Below are 24,210 nucleotides of genomic sequence, written 5' to 3' on the forward strand. Positions count from 1 at the left end.
CCTAATGGCATCTGCAAGATTTCACAAACTGGAGGAAAACAACCAGTCAGAGCCGAGCTGGAGGCTGCCGTCTCTGAGCAGCAGTCAATCACTCGCAAACTCCAATCGAACGGTGAAACTAGACAACGCTGATCAAATATGAATCAATATTCTGTTACTGTAATGTCTATTTCTCGCCTCAAATGTTTTCCGGAACATCTTGTAGTGTACTGTTTAGATGTAAAATGAGAAAGTTTGTGACCCGGCAGCCATGTTGAGATCAATTGAGTAAAATACCAAGCACCGCCCACCAGCCAGAGTGTATATATATATATATATATATGTGTATATATATATATACACATATATATATATACTGTATATTTTGGCCGTCGCCATCTTGGTTTTTTGCAAACAGGAGTGACACAAGAGGGTGGAGCTAAGTACAACTGAACTCTGAATAAGACATTTTTAGACAACCAAAATGTTACAGTTAACTTTCATGAACTGAAAACACACTGTGAAAGGGTTAAAGTTGTAAGACGAAAACCCGGACTATTCCCAGACTGGACAACGCCGTGGTAGCGACCTGTCAATCCCAAGGTAGCCACGCCCTAAAGCATCCCCTGCTTTATGGTCTATTTGACTCTAAATGGGACCATAATCTACTAAATGAACATCATGCTGTATTGAAGAAGACTTGAAACTAGCGTTTGAGACCATAAACTCATGTTTACAATGTTTACTGAGGTAATAAATCAAGTGAGAAGTAGGATCAGTTTCTCATAGACTTCTATACAATCAGACTTCTTTTTGCAACCAGAGGAGTCGCCCCCTGCTGGCTATTAGAAAGAATGCAAGTTTAAGGCACTGCAGCATGGGCTTCACTTTTCAGACCCGGAGGTTGCCACTGGCCAAATACACTGAAATCCAAATCACATGGTAGCTCGCTGCCATTGGTGTAAGAGTGTGTGTGAATGATTGAGCTGTATAAATGCAGGCATTTACCAGTTTTAAACTGGCTAGCCATTTTCATGTCACTGTGAATCTGATCAGTTATTATGCTGGGAACCTGAACTGAGAATATGTCTGATAATAAGTAGCAGCTAGAAACTGTTCTGCTTTGCATGGTGTTGTGGCCGTTTAGTTGTGGAGATAGAAGAAAAAGAAATAGAGTGAAACTGCTGACTCATTAAGCTGAACAGTCAGTCAGACAGCTCTCTCTTTTACTGACTGCCTCTGTCGCTGAGAGGCCACCAACTGTCAGCATCTGTGTCCCAGTTTAGGACAGAAATGGTCTCGAGGTCTCGAGTTTTTTAAATTTCTGGGTTTTTGGGGATTCAGGTCAGGTGAAGCAACTTTAAAGGGTAACTTCTGTATTTTTCAACCTGGACCTTATTTTCTCATGTTTTTGTGTTTAAGTGACTAATATGGACAACAATTTTTAAATTGGTCCAGTATTGAGGGATAAGGTTGTAACCAGCAGCCGTGAAACGAGCTGCGAGGGCGAGTGAGCAGCATCAATGTAAGGTTACGTTCACTAAAAGTGCTTGTTTTTGCCACCGACAGGCTCAGATTGTTATTATAAGTGTCTGACAACATTATGGAAAGGACCCTACAAAGAAATAGAACGTTTTTCTTACCTTTCTCTTGATCTGGTCTGTTTGTTATTGTGTCCAAGTCCCGCTCAAGGAGAAGTCTCGTTGTGAAATCTGAATATCCGTATATTTTGGCTCAAATAAATACAGGCGGCCATTGAATTCAAAGACCTCGTCCACATTGTGGAAATCATCTAAATATTCAGCCATGACATTGAAAATATTTTAGATAACACTAAGCTACACTTTTTGTACTCTAACACAACAAACTCTGCCCGACTGGCTCTCACGTTTCCATCATGGCTGTACTCCACTTATCCACCGTCGTCTTCCGGCAACACGTCGCCTCACTAGATTTCAGAACGAGACTTCTCATTGAGCGAGACTCTTTCCATAATGTTAAGACACTTACAATAACAATCAGAGTCTGTCATGGCAAATACAAGCACTTTTACTGGACGTACACTGACCGTGCCAGCTTGCCCCAATAGAAACATATTGAAGCCCGTGAGCGACTGCCATCTACAGCACTCTCCCTCAATACTAGACCAGTTTCAGAAATTGTTGTCGCTATTAGTCAGTTAGACAGAAAATAGTGTCCAGGTTGAAAAATACAGACGTTACCCTTTAACACAGAGTACATGCCATTTGCAGTACTCACGGTTTTTCTTGTACATCAGAATCTCAAAAGAGTTCATCTCGTAGTTCTCAAAGGTCTGCCGAACCTTCTCACTCATGTCTTTGTCCGTCAGCTCTCCGTACATGAAGCTGCAGGAGAAAACAAACTACTGATACACCCACCACCTCTCTGGTCCAACAACAGTGTGTGCAGGTGTTGTCGCCGTACCTGCAGGTGCTGCTCTTCTGCATCACCTCGGCTCGATGGTAACCAGACAGTTTGCAGAAGCCGTCGTTGCTGTAGACGATCGGCCAGTCCACGATCTGAGCGTTCCCCAGCACAAAGTTGGTATCTGACCACAGAAACCAGTAGGTTACAATCTGTCCCAGCGCAGCGCATTACATGACAGAAACGTTTTATAACCATGTTTTATACATGGTAGGGCTGCACAGCTGATTAGGGCTGCAACTAACAATTATTTTCATTATCGATTAGTCTGCCGATTATTTTCTCAATTAATCATTCGGTCCATAATAAATATATATACAAAATCACCCATGGTGACGTTTTCAAATGTCTTGTCCAACAAACGTCCCAACACATAGCAGTTAATTTTTGCTTTGAAATCAATTAACAATTGCTCGATTGTCAAATTGTTGCCGTAGATCAAACAGATTTATCACAGAATTGTTGCAGCTCTACTCTGCTCTCGATGGTATAATTTATTAATAATGATTTTGACTTTCATTAATTAACTCATCAGGTGACACAAAACCAAATGCTCCACTGCATCAGTCACACCTGATTTACAGGTAAACTGTCTGACCAATCACAGGTCATCTTCTTCTGGCTGCAGGTAAAACAAAACAGCCTGTTTTCTTTCTTTTTTTTGTCAAGTTCAGTGTCAAAAACATGGAAACTATTTGTTCCAAAGGACTAATGAATAATTGGGATTAATAATCGTGTCCTCAATATATAGCAAATCATAATTGTCATTTAAAGGGATAGCTTGGGTGTTTTGAAGTGGGGTTGTATGAAGTATTTATGCATAGTCAGTGTATTATCTACATTCATTTGTGCATTGTGTTTTAATTACTTGACATTTATTTGTGCATACTTATGAGACTGTTTTGAGACCATACGCACCGACCGTCATCTACTGTAGGTAATACACTGACTATGGATAAGTACCTCATACAACCCCACTTCAAAACACCTGAACTATCCCTTTAAGCCATAATCATGCAGCCCTAACACAGATAAATATCATGTATTTATCTTTTTCTTTCTACCAACCTATCCATCCGTCTGTGCTGATCACTTGTGAACCAGGAGTTAAACTGACACCAGGGTAACAGTATTTAATATTTAGGGCAGTCACTGTGTTTGTTGTTAATATGCAGTCTAGACACAACAGAACAAACAGCTAACGGCTAATCCACCAGCAGCAACTCACAGACACAAACACACACTAGTTTACAGCAGCAGGAAGGTTTATCTCACTCTGTGTGTGTGTATGACTGGTTTATAACACATTCATAACAGCTGAACTGCAGCTTCACAGCATCATTATCAAGCTGGAGCTGTTGACTGCGGTCCCATCTTGTTGGCTTGTGGTGACCTCTTTAAAACAAAGCGATGGAGCTGATATTGGACTTAAGTATGTTTATGGTACAGACGAAAATGTGTCTGCAACACCGAGTATCAGCAAAGTTGTCATCAAGTATCTGGTCAGCTTCATAACCTTGTTGACTTATTCTTTGATTTAAATTAAAATTTATACCAGTTTATAGCCCCGTTGGAACTGGATTTATTTCTCTAGGTGGGGTGATTTTTGGCCGCTGGTCAGTAATTTTATTCCCATCTGGATCGCATATGTGGGCAATTTTTCACCCCCATGGCAGTATTACAGCTGCAATTACCACCTGTTTTCCACCTCTCTGAGTTATGACTGAAGGAGTGTGATTTAATTTCATTCCCCATCTCCACCTGTAGTCTATTTAGACAAAATTCTTGTACGGCTGCTTGTGTTCAGACAACATTATACGTTTGACAACTTTGGCTTCTATGGTGCAATGAAAAAAAGATTTTGTAGAAAGCGTGGTACAAAAAAAACGCAGGTATTTTATAGGTGTTTGTTTGAAAACATTTCTAACAATAACCAGCCTTAATGTCCTCCAGGTGAGGACTACACGGGGCTACGCAGGGCAGACTGTCAGACCCATAGACTGTATATAAAGATGGACAATGCGTCTGCACTTCCTCCCACTGTACAGAAGTGAAGCTAAAATATCCCGGATACAGGAGCTAACATCTTGAGATTTTGACGTCGTTTGGAGCAAAGGCCTGCGCAGTAGTGATCGGGGGGCTGGAGCCGCGGTATCGAGGTCACCCGCCCAAACCAATCGCGAGCCGAGCACGGCCGCAGCTTATCAGCTTGTCTCACCCCCCATTTTATAGCATCAAATAACTTATTAAAACCAAACTTATCAGAAAAATGAACACTTGAACACAAATAAGCGTTACAAGAACTACCGAAAATTAGGGCTGCACAATTAATCAAAATTTTATCGAAATCGTAATATGGCCTACTGCAATTTTCCAAACGCAGGATGAGGAGGAAATCGCATCTTTGTTAAAGGCTAAATGTGTGTCAAAAGACCCTCTGCTCCTCGGAAACCCTACCACTCAGAAACACTACCGCTTTTGTCAAATTCAACACAAAATGAAAGTTCCTCGTGGTAACTTTACGTAAACTTAAATAGTTCTCAGTGATTATCGAACAGTATTTTTGCTTGAAATGCCTAGAGCTAATATGTTGTGTTAACTTAAGGGAAAAAGAAACATATTTTCAAAAAGTCCAGATATTTAGTTCTGAGTCTTGTAGTTTTCCTAACAAGGTGAACATGGGTTGACAAATGCTATAATTTTACTAATTGATTCAAGTGCAAGCCAACATATTTCTACAGGTTTGTGATTCAGTTGTTTTCAATTAGATTGAGATATGATGGACACTTCGGACCTTTCCTGTAGCTCCAGTAAGAATAATTATAGCACTGTGTTGTTTGTCATAATATTTTATACTGCAAGTTTTATAGCAAGACTTCAGTCTTTTAATCTTATTTGTTTTGCCTTTTGACAGTGGCTCCTTACCTGCTTTACCTGCTTTTTCATCAAAATGTTAGTTGACTCTTTTGTCCAACGCTACTACCAAGTGACAGTTACTGCTAAATGAATGTAATATACTGTAATGTATTTTGATGATATAACTGAAGCTCATGGTAGATATACTTTATGTGTCGTGCAGCTGTTATGAATGCTATAAATCTGTAAACTAAACTGTTTCCTGTTCATCAGCAGTGTTGTTTTTCCCTCAGTTTCCACTATACTATCACAGAAACCGACACTTCCACACTCAGGTATGACTTCCTGAATATTTCACACTTTTAACGTTAATTTTTTAAACAAAAGCCTGAGTTGAATCCCCGCAGAGGTGTGAATAATGCGTGCTGTGCAGCTGAAGTGCAGCCTGCAGGCTGTAACGTGCGCCTGAAAAACCTCCCAGGACTTCAACTACATGACTGCTCCAATAAAAAAAATACATGACACAAGTTAAAGTTACACAGTTCAGGATGGAGATTTGTTTTCAGAATGAGAAACATACACAACACAGCCACGACAAATAAACCAAACTGATGTCAATCACACTGAAATGCACATTAATGTGTGAAAAAACGCAGAAAAATATTATGGAATTCAGTTTCAAATCTCATTTTATGTATTTTAAATTACATATTTTCCTATTTTTTTATTTATTTAAATTAGACATTTATCAGATTTCTGTGCCACAATACCTTTACATCACTTTTTCATTACAACATACTGTAATTCTGTTTATGACTAATAATAGTGAATTATTGACTCTTCCTTCCTTACATGTAAATGTCTTAAAATACAGACGAAACTAAACTGTCAGCCAGCCCAAACCCCATGAGGAGCTGAGATTTAATAGAGAGTATATGAAGTGAAAAATTATCATACTAATGAAGAAGTTTCCTGACCTTCCCTCTAGCGCCACCATCAGGACTTATGCTTCCTATTGTGTGGTGTAATGAGCACTGCAGCCTCTCGGGGACGCGAGCAGCTCTTTAGAGTTTGAGGCTTGACTTCATCATTTGAAATTTCATTAATTGGGGTGAATTGGGCTGAGCAGCATAATGTCATGTTAATGAAATGTTCAGCCAAAGTTTATCGTTGTACTGAATTAAACTGCAGCCTGACTGAGGCTAATCTAACATCCATGAGCTGCTGCTCATTTAAATGCATGAGTTTTACAGGAAAAATATGTCTCTATATTTCTATTAACAGAGGTGTATGTGTGTATGTGTGTTTGTGTGCGTGCGTGGGTGCGTGCGTGCGTGCGTCTGTCTTCAGGATATTCACATCAAAAGTCTATTTTGAGCTAAATGCGAACATCAGCATGCTAACATGCTATGCTCACAGTGATAATGTTAACATGCTGATGTTTACTATGTTATTGAATGTTAACAAGTACAGCTTGAGTAACAGATCCATGAGTTTAAAGCTTTATACCATAGACTGTAAACATCAGACTGGCACATACGGGAACTTTGCCAAAAGTCATGGCCGCACCGCCTTTTGGGGGACAGAAAACCGAATATCCCATAGACTTCAATGCAATTTGACGTGTTTGGATTATAATTTTGACAAATTCGTATTCATTAATTTCTTATTACACAAACATTTGTTTTATCCACATGTCTAATAATTATTTTGCGACCTCGCCTGAACCTGAGCGTTCGCGATATCTTAATTAATTAAGGTTGATGTCCATCATGTCCCTTTAGTCTTTCCTCCGTCCAACACAGTGGCCGGATATTGTTTATCCAGACTCTGTTACCGTCTATGAGGGACACAGGATTGTTTTCCCCCAAAAGGGGGTGAGGTCATTTGAGCCTACTCTGGATGACGTATTGCCTGTCTGATGTATGGTTTATATACTCTGAGACAGGGTTTTACAACTCTGGAAAGTCTGCAGTGACAGGATTATAATCCTCCGTCTCCACGAGCGCCAGGTAAACATAGAAATACACCATTCATGTTACAACATCATCTAATGTGTATTTGATTGGCTGAGGTCTGGTAGTCCTCTGCATCAGGACCTCTCATTGAAACCGCTGACGAGGCTGCGACTATTGTGCTGATGTCAGTTTGAAACACGGCCGTAGTGCAGCAGAGCTGCTCAACTTTGGGTTTGAGGCCCCGTGTGGGGTCACTTGATATGCAGCCACGTTCGCAGGAAATTACTAAGATGAATAACATTCTCATATGTTTGATTCATATGTAATTAAAACAATAAATGTAATGGGTTACACACTGAGATGACAGTATTAGGGGTACACATTAACACTGTAATTGATTACATTTTATGGTCGTCTTAAGGATGTAGTTTGTGTTTCTTGCTGTTTATTATTATCACATGAAATGTTGTTCTGCTGACTGCTGGGATCATGACGTGTACATTTTAGGACATAAATACCAAAACACACTAAATTTGGTCACAACCCAGAAACATTTGAGAAACAGGGTTGGAGTTAGAGATTTAAGATTCAAGGCACTAAATTGTCAGAAGAAAATAAATCAATAAGTAAAATGGCTGCTGGTCTTATGAACCCTACATAGGCAATAAACTAAAGAGTTTTCAGTTTAGATTATACATTTAAATACAGTGCATAGACTCTAGCCACCTTGTGTGTGTGATACGTATACTGTATATGTTATATACAGTATAATCACAGGTCAGTGGAAGGGGAGGGATACATGTACACGGCGGTATGTGGAAACACTGGTCTGTACCTGTATGTCTATGTGATAATGTCCAAACTGAAAAAAAGAAAAGTGGTTAAAGGAGAAGAAACAGATGAAGCAATGAGAACAGAGCTGAAGCTGAAGCTGAGGAAACTGAGGAAGAAGACCAAAAACATAAATAAAAGCTAACCACCTGATTCTGCAAGGTGGGATCACTTTAGTTTTTATAGTGTATGTTGCCTACCGATGCCTGTATCTCAGTCAGTCACACATCCCTCATCTTGATTATTGTTCAGTCCCTCAAAAGTATAATGAAACTAATATCATTATGAATTTATAGCTCATTTTAAAGTTTTTGTTACCCAAAATATGAACAGCAGCACAAACTAAATTCTATTCACTGTCATCGTATTGGGGTGGACAGACAGATATCTTAAAACCTGGACAAATAAATCCTGCTAGGAGAGATATCACCAAAGGAAAGTTTTGTTTTTTTGTACTTCGCATGGCATAGCCTGACTTAAGAAGGTAAAAAACATATATGCCTATACATTTTAAATATGAATGTAAACCTCGGTTAAAGGGACTGTTTGTAACTTCTTACACGTATAAATCACCCGGGTCTGTGTCCCATGCGCGCACGCATATGCAGGCTCGCGTGTGGCTACACTATTCAGACAAGACTCCAACACAAACTACACGGAAGCACCAAAACCGCAAATTTATATTTAGTGTAGCCCCTCTTGCAAAACAGTGGTGGCCGCAGTCGTAGTCCGCGGAGGAGAGCGTAGCTTTGCTCTCCAGGGCCGGAGTTTCTGCTGTACTCTGCTCCTCTGCCTTCACTCAGCTCGCTCCACCTCACGTTCATGCTCGCACACTACACACTGCAGAAGACTTTGTGGTTCTGAGAATATCTAGTAAATGAACAGTGGACATTTGTGCAGAAATAAATGCTGCAGCTCCTCCAGACCAACAGAGGTTTTCCGTGTCTCGTGAAGTGACGGGGCTCCGCAGAGAGAAACGTTATCGTCTACGACCGGGCATCAGTGTCTCCCCTGTTCTGACCGCGGTCGGGAGGCTGAAGCAGGAAAAGCCAACACTAGGATCAGCAGTGATTCATGGAGAGACCTCCGTCTGGTCAGCTAACATTACTGCCAAGCAGGTGTTAGCTGATTAATATAGAGTAATATTGTGGTTTTAGCTGACGTGTGTCGCCCCACTGTTTTGACGGATGCTCGCTCACATTCACTCACATGCACACGGCAAGCGCACGCAACAGGACACTGACTTTCGTTGACTTAACGGCCACAGGTGTCGCTGTTACAACCAATTTCTGATTCTTACAAACAGTCCCTTTAACTAATATAACTTCTGAAAAGTAAGGAAAATATGTGCTACTTTTAGAATAAGAAAATATTATATGTACTGGTTAGTTTTTAAACATTTATGTAAACCTTGGTTAACTAATATAACTTCTAAAAAATAAGGTAAACGTGCTGAAAATATAAAATGTATATGAAATATTAGGGTAAAATAAATTGCCTACTGTGGTTTTCAGACACACATTGGTTGGTTTTATATGAAGGTAACAACAGCAGCAATAAAAACAAAAACCTGTTAGCTCTAGAAGTGCAGGTGAACTATAGCTTAGTAATGTTAGCCTAACAACAGCTGTAATAAAAACCTGTTAGCTCTAGAAGTGCAGGTAAACTATAGATTAGTAATGTTAGCCTACTACGAAGGTATAACGGACAGGACACGTGCAGGTATTCTGGAATGTTAAGAGCCAATCACAGAGCAGCTGTCTGATGATGGAACTACCGAACAGAACACCACGAGACATTCCACACAGCAAACAGATAAACCACCGATTAAACCCGGTTTACCCGGTACAGTAAACCGGACAGAACCGGATCCTACCGTTGGACCGGCGGACGATGTTCTCCAGGAACGTGTTCTGAGGGGCCACGAGACCCCGCCGTCCTCCCGCCATCCTCCTGCAGCGCGAGGCAGAGCAGCTTCCCGCCGCTCACATATCTGATGCTGCACGAGCTCCGCGCGCTGTAGAGTAGGAGCCTCGCTCGCTCTCTCGCGCGCTCTCTCTCTCTCTCAGCAGGCTCGTTATTGGCAGATGGTTGCAGCACGAGCTCTGAGATGATGAGCCACAGCGAGGCTGGCTGTGGTCGAGAGAGCTTAGGACAGACAAGGAGAGAGAGAGAGAGAGGGAGAGAGAGAGAGAGATAGGTATAGAGAGAGAGAGAGAGAGAGAGAAAGAGAGGGAGAAAGAGAGAGAGAGAGACAGGTATAGAGAGGGAGAAAGAGATAGAGAGATAGGTATAGAGAGAGAGGGAGAAAGAGAAAGAAAGAGAGAGAGAGGTAGAAAGAGAGAGAGAGAGAGAGAGAGAGACCCACAGGTAGTGAGACAGAGAGAGAAAAACAAATAACTGGTGCATACATCATTACATCACTCAAGTCTGAGTAATTAAAGGGTCAGTTCACCCAAATTTCTAAAAAACATGTCAGAGATAATGTACAGCAAGCGGTTCATTGTTGTGAAATAAACCCAGACAGGGTGATGCAGGACCCACAAAGCATCTTGCATTGCCCTGAAGAGGTGTATTTTACAACAATGACTTGCTAGCTGTACATTATCCCACTTATTACACGGCTACTTACTTAACAAATCAATAATTTTAAACAAAAATGGTCCTCCAGAGTCCAAGATCAGAACTGTGTGCATAGCAACGGTCTGTTATACATAGCAACAGTCTGTTATAAAGAAATAACAGACTGCAGTTTGCCGTGATTGACCAATCAGGATCAAGGATTCAACAAAGCCGAGTAATACATTTGTATATTGACCCCTAGTTAGAGTGGAGTATCAACTTAACAAACAAAAAACGGTGCCAATAGGATGCCTGAGTTTCACACCTGAGTTTAGATACTAATAAACAACACACCTGTCAATAGACCTGACAAACAACTTTATATCCTATCCTTGTTTTCTTTTAAATTAATAGGTCAACATTTTGAGAGTTAGATGTTCAGATCGAAAATCAGCCGCTGCCTCAATTTTGGTCTGAAAACGCTTATAATTTATTGTCCAACATGGGCCATTTTGGGCATGAGACATTAAAATAATGACAATAGAATAGAAATAATTTAGTTCTACTTTTGTACGGCACTTTGTAGGCGGACGTTGGCGTCCAGTAGTCGCTTCCAGTCCAAAATGGTGGAAGCATTGCTCTGCTGCTGGGCGCTGATGTTGCAATGGAATGAACAATTGACTTTCACTTCTTGGCAATCTAGTCTTTGGTAACATTGAACACCATAAAACCAAAACTGATCTCACACAGTAGGCTATATTTGATTTGGATTTAGGGGAATCAATTCGCAGAAATGGAATACAATATTTATAACCATACATGCCACCCTACCGATTTTCCCAGGAAACTCAAGCTTTTCATTGCCCTCTCCTGGTTTAATCCCAAGGTCACAATTCTTCCGCATTTCTCCCAATTTATGGCAATTTTTCACACCTTTTTTTTCCTTTTCTTTATCTCAACCTGTTTCTGGCTCTGTTCAGCGTCTATAAGCTCTACTGTTTCCACCTGGACAACAATAGAGCTACACCAAATGTCTTGTCCTGGCGGAGGGGAGCTGCTCGCGACACCACGGCATGATTTGGCCACACATCACAGCATCACACAAAAGCCATCGTGGTGCAGCCATCAGCAATAACAGGTTTTAGAACACAGTGGTGTCGTTGTCACGTTGTGTCTGAAAGAACCTTCAATGAGTGGAAGACAGTGAGAGAAATGGAGAGTAATAAGAGCAAAGCAGGGGCAAAAAATTAATGAATGAATGAAAGAAAACTGGTAGTTTACACCAGAGATTCACACAAGTTCATGCCAGAAGAGCGAATTATTCCTTTTTCTTTGCTGAGAATTAAAAGTAAAATTAAAAGTATGCCTATTTAACAAAAAATGATGTTGCAGGGCACTTATTATTTTGTTAATTACATTCTTTAAAAGTCACAAGAATGCAGGAAACAAAGTCTCTGAAACTCACTCTTTTGTGGGGGAGACCCCCGCTTTGGATTTGAATTCCTCCCTATTTTTGAGGTTTCAAGGTTGGCAACTATCATCATAACTATGTTTTCATTAGTGTATATTCACCTGAAACTAATAATTGTTGTGTTTTTGTTACCTTCGAATGAGCCCTTCATATCTACATAGGGAGCGGGTCTTCTTCACGGAGTCTGCCATGTTTCTACAGTAGTCTCTAGAGAGACTTTTGCATTTTTACATTACCTGAAGGCCACCGTAGTTCTCCGACACGGTTGTGAAACTGCTGAGTGCAAAACTGTGCTACCGTCTTACTTCCTTTGCTCCTATAGTAGTGTTATTATGGTAAGGATGGCCTCTGAGCGAGGCGAACGGTGTTACCACGCTTTAGCACTCGGCAGCACACGTTACCGCAGTTTTGGAAAGAGAGGCACCGCTAGATGCCACTAAATCCTACACGGTCCCTGTAAAGCATCACAACATTTATTGTTTTCGTTTTCAGGCTCACATCGTATTCAAGTTTACTTAAGTTAAGTCACATTTTTAAAGAACTTAAACCAGCTCACAAGATTTTACAATGAGGGGCCCTCGGAGGCCCCTGAAGGTTCACTATGTGTTGTTTGTGATGATTTGATCAATTGCTAATTGCACCAGTGAGCAACTAGACTGGGAGGATGAGAAGGCGGATCCTTACGCTTAAATGGTGCTTAGTCTTCAGTACATTTGTATTTATTCAAATTAAAACAAACTGCGGACAGAAAAATAAAAGTAGGCGTACTGGTTTCCGGACAAAATATAATCTGCCATGTGTAGTTTGTTGTGTTTGCTTTGCCTGACAGGACGGTTATGAGGGTTTTAGATTTCTGCAGCAGAGTTGAATAAAATCTCATTTGCGGTGATTGAGGAATCAAAAGAGTACATTTTAAAATACTTAACAACAAGTCTTTCCAGAAATAATAATCAACAGTCTTTACTGTTAACGGAGGAACTAAATTATTATCTAGCCCAGTTGTTCCCAAACCTTTTCACATCAAGGACTACTAAACTGACACAATTTAGATTTTGTCCTAGGATCCCCCATATAATAGGATTTTTGCTTTTAGATGCAGAAAGTGTATGAAACCCATGATCAAAATAGTCATAAATTCTGTCTTTGTGTTGTGGATGGAATTATAGTTAAATAAATTATTCCCCTTTTTGCTGCGCACCCCCTGGACACCCCTCAGGCACCCCTGGGGGTCCCCGGACCACACTTTGGGAACCACTGTTCTATCCCACTGAAGTTTTTTTTTAAAAGGCCACTATTTTTACTACTAACTTTATTTACATTTTTGTGTAGTCGCTTTTTTTGTTTTGTCATGTTTGTTTGCTGTTTTTGTCTGTTGCCACTTTAATGTTGTTCCTTTGATTGTTTGTATTATGTGTAGGACCTCCTCTAAAACCCATCTCAAGGGACTTGTCCTAAATAAATAAGTTTGTATAAAGATATTTTTGAGTTATTCAAATGTAATTTTCCAAAAATATTGAATGTGACTTTTAATCACTGAGGACGTCTCAGTGGTGGAGATCTTCAAATGTTGGCAGATAAAACTAAAACTACCTGAATACCAGAAGAAGGTTTTTTTAACTGTCTCCTATACTATATAAGACTGTAAATTGTGTGAATTATATTAAAATGTGCCTTTTGACCCATATTTTAACCACATCTTGTGCAATAAAAATATTTTTAATGTATAAACTGTAAATATACAGAGTGCACAATGCAATATGTGCAATATATATTAAAAAAATGCCTCTGCAATATATTTATAGCAAGCAACCTCTACTGCTCCCATATATATATATATATGAGCCTTTTATATATTGCTTCTATAGTTACCATATGCCAAGTACTTCCTTTATTATTATACTACATATTATTTGTAAATACACTATTATTTTTATTTTTATTTTATTATTTTTTGCTTCTTAACTTACTGTTTTCTTAATGGAGCTTCCCAGTAAAAAGTATTTCACACAATTGTACTTGTATAACTGGTGTGACAATAAACATCTTGAATCTTGAATCTTGAATCTTGAATCTTGAATAAAACTGGCTGCACTGCTTTGGTAACAAGCATTTTCACAGTTATTCCTGTAAAGATCCTCTAGAATTCATCTGAAGTGAATTTAAATGAATGAAACTGAATTAACTGATCAGAAATGACTGAAGTTGAGTTTGAATGTCTGTCCCCTGATAGTATTGTAACTGTGTCCTCTCTGCAGGAGTGGAGCTGTAGTTACTGTTGTCAGATTGTTGAGCTGTGTCTCTCTCTGCTGGTCATTAAGAGTCAGTGCAGGAACACCGACTGATAAACAAGGACAGAAAACAAAAACAACACGCTGAATTATCAACAGTTCATCAGTTTTTAGTTAATATGGCATATTAATGTAACTGTATTAAATATGTGAATAACCTGTGACATGCATTCATAATGAAATGATGTTTACAGCTTGATTTAAATGTAATATTTATAAATACCCAGATATTTCAGACTTTGTTTGTTTCAATTCATTTCAAGTTTTATTGCTGTTAAATCACAGTTTAAATTTAAATTTTTTTATTTTTTTTTATTTTTTAGTTTATTAGTTTGTGTCAGCGGAAGGATCTGCTGCCACAGGCACCGCAGCAGCTGGAGTCGCACCGCCGCCCTACACGGTTGCGTAAAAAACCTTCCGCTGCGGTGGTTAGACCCCCACTCAGCCACCGATTTAAACAGGGGAAAAAAACAGTTTACACATTAAAACTATGCAGTATTTAAATGAGACTCTGCTGGTGTTTTCTGTGAGGTGTTATAGCTTGAAGCGACCGTATCTGAGGCGAAGCGCGAAGAGAGACGAGGCGCGACAGCGACACGAACGGAGCGGCGGAGAGAAAGCGAACAGCAGCAGACAGAAAAACCCTCCATACTCCTGCTGACATTTTATATCCAGACACAGCGGCCTGAAAAACGGTATATTTGAGCGTCGAGATGCCGGGGATGATGGATAAAGGCTCGGAGTACTTGGGGAAAGGTCGATCAAACGGCACCAAGAGTCCGTCCAACGCTTCTAACGGACATTTCTCAGACGAAAGCGGCAGCGACGACGAACACGGTGAGTGTATAGCCTCGAACAAGCCTCTCGTAGGCTTATGTATGTGCGCGTTTCGTCATATCGTTAACATTTCAGTTAAAACTGCTCCTGGTTTTTTAAATGCTGATGTTTTTCCAGATGTGGGGATGCGGGTTGGAGCCGATTACCAGGCCAACATACCCGAGTTTGAACCAGGTTTGTTTTTTTACTGGTTTCTACCTGAGTGACGGACGGTGGTAGCCTCGAACAAACACACACACACACACGCACACACACACACACACACACAGCTTCATGTTGTTGTGTTGGTGCGTTCAACACCGTGACTGTTAGTGAACCCTTTTTTTGTTAATATTTTCTATGGCAGAGTGAGAGGAGCAAGTTCTGTGGGCAAAATAATAATACAATAATAATAATAATAATTACAATAATAGATTCATAATAACTACTTTTCAACATGCAAGTAAATATAGCCCAACATTTGAATTTCAATACTAACTTCCATTTTTTAATTATCATTTCTTCCTATAAATGTGTTTATAATTAATTTATTTTAGAGTGGTAGCCTCGAACATGTACAGACTGGAACTACACACACACACGCACACACACACATATATACACACACAGCTTCATGTTGATGTGTTGGTGCGTTCAACACCGTGACTGTTAGTGAACACTTATCAAATCAGGTATTAGTTTATTAACTCAGTGTTAATAAACCGTGAACATGAACCGAGGCTACCTCACCTTCTCACTATAACAACTTGTGACATTCATGAATTTATAATTAATTAATTAAGCTTTATGGAGTTGGTTTGTTTACATTGGCCTTCTCTATTTTCCCCTCTACATATATTAAATAATTTTTTATATTTTCTATGGCAGAGTGAGAGGAAAGTTCTGTGGGCAAAATAATAATACAATAATAATAAATATTACAATAATAGATTAATAATAACTACTTTCAACATGCAAGTAAATATAGCCCAATATTTGAATTTCAATACTAAGTTCCATTTTTTTATTATCATTTCTTCTTATACACGTGTTTATAATTTTTTTTTTTTTTTGAGCATAAAAAATCTGTATATAGATGTGTGTGTGTGTGTGTGTGTGTGTGTGTGTGTGTGTGTGTGTGTGTGTGTGTGTGTGTGTGTGTGTGTCTGCCTCTGTGTCAATCTTTACTTTGAGATGTTCTAATCACGTCATCACAATGTTGGAAATAAAACAAAAAGCAAAACAGTACTACGACGAGTAAACTGAACTTTATGTATAAAGTTGGCGGCGTGGCCCTTTAAAGGTTTAATGAGTGTGATCTTCTTAATGTTTGTTCAGGCTCCACTAAGTACACAGATAAAGACAGCGGAGGGATGCTGGTCTGGTCTCCGTATCACACCATCATCGACTCCAAATGTAAGTCAACTTCCTGTCTTCTACATACAGCTGCAGTCCTCCATAAGGTCCTCAGATCAGACGGATCTAACCCTTTGTGTTTCCCTCCACAGTGGATGAATACATCGCTTTAGCTAAAGAGAAACACGGATACAACGTGGAGCAGGTGAGTACGTCCTTTAAAATTGACTAAAATTTTCTTTTTCTTCCCACGAAACTGTTTAAATCTCAAAACACCAGCTCGGTGTTTCAGTGTGTACGGGGAAAACTTTTACATAACGACGATGTGAGCTGCTCAGTGGGGGGCGACTGTGTGACAGTAAAGTTGGGAACTTTCTCTGTGATCAAACATTTTAAATGCCAATACAGCCGATCACACAGAACAGCTGTTGTCTTTAAGCTGCATTTACGGTGAATTTGTCAGATCATGATTAGAAAATAATTTTACCAGCAGCTTGTTAATGACTGCTGGCTTACATGTAGTGTTTATGATACTATTTGTTCAGTCGTCTGACAACAGAAACAGAAGAATCCGTAAATGAAAACAACAACATGATGAATTCAGCTGCATTAAAGCACAGTGAGGTGATCACAGAGAGCAGAAGGAGACTTTAACACTCAGCAGAGTCACAGACTGTAACTCTCTCTGCGATCCATCATTTTAAACGTGGATAGATCTGATGATACTCCTCACCTGTCGGTCTCATTCCTCACAAGATGTTTGCTGTGACGCAGTTTTGTTCCCAACTAAAAAGAGAAAAAAGAAGAAGAGATTTAACAGTTTTTATCTTATTCAGGGTTCATATCCCCTAAACATCCTGAAAGTTTGTCCTAACTGGCCGAGTGAAGAAAAAAATAATGTGCGTGTTTAATTTAGACTCCTCAGGTATCAAGTTAAAAAAATTCAAGATTTAAGACAAACTTTGTCCATCACATAACGATAAAAAAGAGTCATCACGTCAGAGTTTCAGAAAAATATGATAGAGAACTTTTTAAAAGCTTATTTTGAGTTAATAAAGATCCAACCAACAAGTCAAGAAATTAGTGGCGTTAAAACAAATTTGTGTTAACGCGTTACTATCACGTTATTGAATGTGTTCCTTGCACTGCTGTGTATGCAGGCACTCGGCATGCTCTTCTGGCACAAACACAACATCGAGAAGTCTCTGGCTGACCTGCCGAACTTCACCCCGTTCCCCGACGAGTGGACGGTGGAGGACAAGGTGCTGTTTGAACAGGCCTTCAGCTTCCATGGCAAGAGCTTCCATCGCATCCAGCAGATGGTAAACACCACGCGTCTGTCCCACAGGGTGTCTGATGTACAGCATTATTACTGCATTATAGCCACAGAGACAGAGGGGGGAAAGTAATTAAGTACAATTATTACCATTCTCTGCTTCTTTGTGCTTCTACTTCACTATATTTATGTGACTGCTGTAGCTGCTTTTCAGATTAAGATTATACATGCAAAAGATTTGATGATTAGTGAATGTTGAATTTTATCGTGTTTCCTTCAGTTACCGGACAAATCCATCTCCAGTCTGGTGAAGTACTACTACTCCTGGAAGAAGACCCGCTCCAGAACCAGTCTGATGGACCGGCAGGCTCGTAAACTGGCCAACAGGAACAACCAGGACGACAGGTACGGCTCACTGATCAGCTGTGAGGAGGTCAGAGAGCATCAGTCTGCTGCAGAGTCTATTAAGAAAGAAACGGCATCATAACAATTAAAGGAATACTTCACCCACAAAATGACCTTTTATATATCAGTTACTCACCCCGTGTTACCTTGAATTCATGAAGAAAACTTTGTTTTTCTCTCATGCCTCCACGGTAAACGAAGAATCAAAAAACAGAGAAAAGTCTTGTTGAATTGAAGTTAATGGGGGCCACGTTTGACAACAGCAAAACTAGATCAAAACATCAGTTGTTGTGTAGTATAATCCAAGTCTCATTTATCCAGTCGTATGCTCACAACTTCCCAGACACATGCATTCACGCTAAAAGACTGTTTATATGGACGTGTTTTAAATTGTAAGGTTTTAGCGAAAGTTTTCTCTGTTTTGGATTCTCCGTTCGCCGTGGAGGCATGTGAAAAAAAAAAAGTTTTCTTCGATAATTCAAGGTAACACGGGGTGAGTAATTGATAAACAAATGGTCATTTTGGGAGTGAAATATTCCTTTAAACCCCACCTGCGACTCACAGATGTATCTGGAGTTTGTGAGTGACAATCGTTTAAAAAACATAACCCTATAATTATGTTTGAAACCTCATACTTAATGATAGACAGTGTTGTATCAAAAGTGAAGTCCTCTGATTGTTGCCGTTGACGACAGCATGTCACATGATTCTGTGATTTCAGGAAAATATAATTTACAATCAACATTGAATAAATGTTTGTTTGTTTTTGAGACTGTAATATAAATGTAATTTCTTTGCTTCAAACTGCCAAAAACAGATTTTTAGATTCATACCGGAATTACCGTATTTGTAAATTCTCATGTTTCCGTTCTTCTTCTTTGGTGTGACATCGTGTCTGTTTGGAATCTCGGCTGTCTGTGTTGTTGTTGTTGTCGATGTTGTGGTCGACGACTGAATTTTGGCTTCTTGTTGTTGTTGCCGTAGTGATGAGGAGATGGAGGAGGCCGCTCCCATAGAAGCCAATGACAGCGACTACGACCCCAACAAGGAAACCAAGAAAGAGGTATGTGGTCACACCTGAGCTGCTGTTGTCACAACAACAAAAAGCTCTGGAATCTAAGTGGGACTTTTAAAGATTTCTTTCTTCTTGTTTTTGAATAAAATACTCCATTAGTTACTGAAAGATTAATAAACTAACTACAGATTACTATAGATGAATCTATCATTTTTTCATTAGTTACTTAATCTACAAAATATCAAGGTGCAGACCAACAGTTGAAAAAATATTACACCTTGGGTGATCATAAAAATGTTTCTCTTATTTAAGTCCACTCCATTTATATCAACGATGGTAGGCTAAATAAACAGAAACACCTCTCTGTATAAAGCAACACAAACTACATCCTTAAAAATTGTCTTACAGTTGAATCAGTATAAAGTGAACAATATAACTTCATGATTTATTACAGGACTGTTGGATTAGAGACTGTGTTAGTTTTAGCTGGTGTACCTAATAAACTGAGTATATTTTATAAGAAACTACAAAGAAATCCAAGCATTTAAGAAGATGGAGCCGGTTATTGGTTTTTTTACTTTATAAAACAGTGTAAATGATAAATAATTATAGCCAAAATTCAATTTTCAGTTTTTCAGCCATGGAGCCCCGAAACTGACAAAATGTAGTAAAAGGCAATAATCAGACAAGTGAAAAATATGACTGAAAACATCAGTAAATAATATTGTTAAATATTTCAAATGGAGTGTACAAAAAACTTAAAACATTATACTCTAGTCACGCCCATCTCATTATGCACAAGAAAATGTGGAAATGTATTCAAGGGAAAATAGAAAAATAATTGTGCCAAGAAAGTTTGAAGAATTTGAAATAAAATGAGCCTGTAGAGCCAAATAGAAGATTCAAATATTTTTCATTTATTTTATGAAATGATTGATGGTAAAGGAAAAGAAATTAAAAGCTCTCTGCTTTTTTACCACCTGATTAGATGTTGCTGTTTACACTACATTTTAATTATTCAACTAACTTTAACCTTTTATTATTTACTGATGCATTCAGTTACATGTTTGACTTGTGTTCTTTTAACGATAATCTGTTAAATTAATCGGTAAGCAGCTCCATGTTTCCTCCCTGCAGAACCAGGTGGAGCCGGTGATGCCGGGCTCAAAGGTGGCTTTGGGTCGGCGGGAGCACCAGACCCTGCAGCACCGACACCACCACCAGCGCTCTCGCTGCCGCCCCCCCAAAGGCATGTACCTGACCCAGGAGGACGTGGTGGCCGTGTCCTGCAGCTCCTCCGCCGCCAACACCCTCCTCCGTCAGCTGGACATGGAGCTGGTGTCCCTCAAGAGACAGGTAGGAGGCGCTACAATACTCCTCCTCTTCCTCCTCAGGTTATTGACAGACAGAGTAACTCACCAGACAGTCAGAGATCATCACATGAAACATGTCTGTTGCTCATTCATTAAATAAAACTTGACTTGAACTTGGACTGGTTAGCTAGATCTGTTTGAAAGACCCCAGGTGTGTCCCTGAGTCGTCCTATGCAGCGCCTGACCATATTACCACTGCTCTGCCTGGGCTGTACCGTCTCCTGCTGGTGATACCTGCAGGTATCAGTACACTGTGCAGCAGGACTGATGCCGGATAAAGACGGTGTTCAGTCAGAGATTTAAAGACATTACAGCTACACTTCAAAGCAGAGACACGGTGAAAGTCAGACTTATGAGTTTTGTTGAAGCTCGGCTAAGTGTTTCTGTCTCGTTCTTCAGGTGCAGAACGCCAAACAGATGAACAGCGGCCTGAAACACATGTTGGACTCTGGGATTGAAGAGTTCAAACTGGCTGAGGTACATCACTGATGCAAACACACCGAGGCACACCTTTTACACCGCCTTACACCACCAAAACTTAAAACATGTAATTTAAAACAAGAGTAACTACACCTAAAAAAAAACTACAGTTTAATACATTCACAGAAAATAATTCTAGCTATTTTCTAAAAACAGGTTATTACATGTGCTGGTAGATGTATCTATTTATGAAGTGAGCAGAAGCTTATTTAATTAATTATTAGCGTTTTATTTAACTCCACCTCCCAGCCCTCGCTCCAGCCTCAGTCTGGGTCTCATTCACATGAACGGAGTTAGAGAAATAACTCTGGATTCAGCTATCAGTGCATTTTACAACGTTTAGGATCTAATGATTTAAATAAGGGCTATTCAAGTGTTCATACTGGAAAGTTGATTTACCTAAAAAAAAATTATCCGCTGAGTTACAGATGTCTCTTTCCCAATGTAAGTCTATGGGAAAAAGTATTTTTGGGCCCAATGGCATCACGTGACGGACATGGAAGTTGTAGTACCGCTGTTCGGCCACTACGTAAATTGGCGCTCTTCCTGGGGGCTTGGTTATACTGAGGTTTGATGAAACACCACTAGAGGGCAACATGACTCTCACATCTTCTGGTTCCTGTTATAAACTGTCAGTAGTTGACTGTCAGTCATTGTTGTTGCAGTGTAACCAGAAGGTGAACGCCCGCTGGACCACAGACGAGCAGCTCCTGGCCGTTCAAGGTGAGCTTCATCACAGGTGACCAGGTAACAGGTTAGAAAAGGTGCATGGAGCTGAAATGGTACAAATACGTGATGAAGAACGTCTATCTCTTCATGAACGTGAACAAAAACAGTTTTCTTCTAAAATCACAGTGAAATGGCAGTTTGAGCGTCTTTATCTTCAGTTATGTGACCTGAACTTAAACAACAACACAGGGAGAGGATTAGAATTTATAGAAAATAGAAAATACTTTTACTTCACTGTGTCTTTAAAGCTGCAATTATCAATACTTTTATAATAACAATGGATCAGATGATTTGAAAAAAACTGAACAGAATGCAGATGGACCCGCCCTTTAATGTCAACTTCCCTCAGTTCTCAACGTCTCCACAGAAACACCAAGTCAATACATTTGCATCAAAAAAATCTAAAATCTCTCAATAGCAAATTTTTCTTCTTCTGTATGTTTCGGTGTCAATTTAAGACTTGATTACATCATTACACACCGTCTGTGATGTTCTTCAGGTGTGAGGAAATACGGGAAAGACTTCCAGGCCATCGCTGACGTCATCGGTAACAAGACGGTGGGCCAGGTGAAGAACTTCTTTGTGAACTACCGGCGGCGGTTCAACCTGGACGAGGTGCTGCAGGAGTGGGAGGCCGAGCAGGGAACGCGAGCGCCCAACGGAGACAGCGTCACCTCTGGAGAGGAGGGGAAGACCAGCTCCGCCACTCCGTCAGGGAAGAGCACCGATGAAGAGGACGAAGAGGTGAGACATTTAACAGACGGACACAGTATTCAGGTTTTAGATGGTTTATATCCCATATTGTGCTCTAATGCATAAACTACAGTACCTGCATGCTTCACATTTCTGATGCTGATCCACCAGTTTTTAGATTGATTTCCTTCCTTCAGGCTTTTAGAGAAACATTAGACATTTGAGAAAGAGATCATCTTGCGACCTCCTTGTAGGTCCCAGCCCCCCATGTTGGGAACCACTGCTTTAAGTAAGAACGTGGACATGTGAATGTGAGTGATGCAGACTTACAGTGAGGTAATTTATGGCCCCGCCCTCTCCTCTCTGCAGGGTCAGGTGACCTCCTCAGGTGCGTCTCCTGCTGCCTCCTCTTCCTCTTCGGCTCAGATTCCGGTGACGTCCAGCGCCTCCTCCTCCTCCCTCCACCAACCGCCTCCCCTTCTGCGGCCCTCCCTCCCGGCCACGCCCTCCCTGCACCGCCAGCCCCCGCCCCTCCAACAACAGGCACGCTTCCTGCAGCCCCGCCCCACGCTGCAGCAGCCCCCGCCTCTCATCCGCCCTTCTAACCCCCTGCCCCCCCGCCTCAACCCACGCCCTCCCGCTCCCATGACCCTCGGCGGGAACCCCGGGGGGTCGGGTCCAAGCTCCACCCAGCAGCCCCCCGGCCTGGCCGTCCACCAATCAGAGGCCTCGTCTTCCTCCCTCCACTGACGAACGTCAGACTTTCTGTTGAAGAGACAGAAGAAAGAAAATGTTCAATCTGAAGCAGCTGCGTTCAAGTCCTGTGGGAAAATCTGAGTGACTTTATTCTTCAAAACAATGGCAGCGATTTTCACGGCTTCTGATCAGCTTTTCTACTCTCACCACACGAGAACATAAAGGTGACACATTTACACAAAACACAATCCAAATCTGTGTTTATTATTTGGTGAACAGTATTTTAGGGGTTGAAGTTTGTCTTTCCCACAGGACTTACATGCAGCATACCTGCTGGTTGATGGACACCTGGTTTTAAAATCTTTGTTTTGTAAAAGAGCTTTGACTACAGGTCTTTCAGCCTTTAAAAATCTGTCACAGAAAGTGTGCAGATTATCGAAGCAGAGCCTTTTCAGTCACCAGACGTGGCGTCCCACAGGGTTCCATCCTGGGTCCTTGTTTTTTTCTCCGTCATTATGCCGCCACTAGGACACTACTGCATTGACCACAGACAAAAATGGCCCACAGCAGTACCTAAAACATTTCAAAGTGAGAAAATTATTTATCAGCTCTCATCAGCAGCCTAGTAGATACTAAAAGCTGGATGTTGCAGTATTTTCTACAGCTAAATTATGAACTTGAATCGGTGTCATTTCTTACATTAAGAAACTCAACATTGTTATTGATATCATTTCGCTCATCATCTTTTATGAGTTGTCTTCATCTTCCACCACCCAGAGTTCTCTACATGTACACTGCACTGAGCCTCTGCTGACTTTTGTGTTTCTCAGCCCGCTCTAGTTGATGGTCGGTCCAACACACCGATTTATTATTACAGTGGAAACCGCTTATAGTGATCACGTCTGTCCGGGTCAAATTGATCACTATAAGCGGATGATTATTATAACCAAATCTTTGTTGTTGTGCATCATGTCTCATGCA

The 24,210-nt window shown here is 40.4% G+C and overlaps 2 protein-coding genes across 3 annotated transcripts in view; one reads left to right on the top strand and one right to left on the bottom strand.

Moving 5' to 3' along the window:
* The window catches only part of kcnh1b (potassium voltage-gated channel, subfamily H (eag-related), member 1b), a 54,615-nt gene extending 44,467 nt beyond the window's left edge, over window positions 1–10,148 (bottom strand). Inside the window, exons 1-3 of the mRNA XM_074629787.1 lie at window positions 9,946–10,148; window positions 2,425–2,548; window positions 2,239–2,345 (exon numbers count right to left, since the gene is read on the bottom strand). Coding sequence (XP_074485888.1) covers window positions 2,239–2,345; window positions 2,425–2,548; window positions 9,946–10,018 — 304 coding nt within the window. The 5' untranslated portion in view covers window positions 10,019–10,148. The remainder of the gene's footprint in view (window positions 1–2,238; window positions 2,346–2,424; window positions 2,549–9,945) is intronic.
* A 4,838-nt stretch (window positions 10,149–14,986) lies between these two features.
* Window positions 14,987–24,210, top strand: part of rcor3 (REST corepressor 3) — an 11,419-nt gene continuing 2,195 nt past the window's right edge. Inside the window, exons 1-12 of one of the 2 annotated variants that reach the window (XM_074629793.1) lie at window positions 14,987–15,227; window positions 15,345–15,401; window positions 16,545–16,622; window positions 16,715–16,767; window positions 17,723–17,884; window positions 18,119–18,243; window positions 19,228–19,306; window positions 20,375–20,614; window positions 21,031–21,108; window positions 21,777–21,834; window positions 22,340–22,584; window positions 22,903–24,210. The exon at window positions 22,903–24,210 is cut by the window's right edge and continues 2,195 nt beyond it. In XM_074629793.1, coding sequence (XP_074485894.1) covers window positions 15,104–15,227; window positions 15,345–15,401; window positions 16,545–16,622; window positions 16,715–16,767; window positions 17,723–17,884; window positions 18,119–18,243; window positions 19,228–19,306; window positions 20,375–20,614; window positions 21,031–21,108; window positions 21,777–21,834; window positions 22,340–22,584; window positions 22,903–23,283 — 1,680 coding nt within the window. In that variant the 5' untranslated portion in view covers window positions 14,987–15,103 and the 3' untranslated portion in view covers window positions 23,284–24,210. The remainder of the gene's footprint in view (window positions 15,228–15,344; window positions 15,402–16,544; window positions 16,623–16,714; window positions 16,768–17,722; window positions 17,885–18,118; window positions 18,244–19,227; window positions 19,307–20,374; window positions 20,615–21,030; window positions 21,109–21,776; window positions 21,835–22,339; window positions 22,585–22,902) is intronic. The other variant, XM_074629795.1, reaches the window with a different exon arrangement.

This window comes from Sebastes fasciatus, chromosome 3, assembly GCF_043250625.1.
Source record: "Sebastes fasciatus isolate fSebFas1 chromosome 3, fSebFas1.pri, whole genome shotgun sequence".
NCBI lineage: Eukaryota > Metazoa > Chordata > Actinopteri > Perciformes > Sebastidae > Sebastes > Sebastes fasciatus.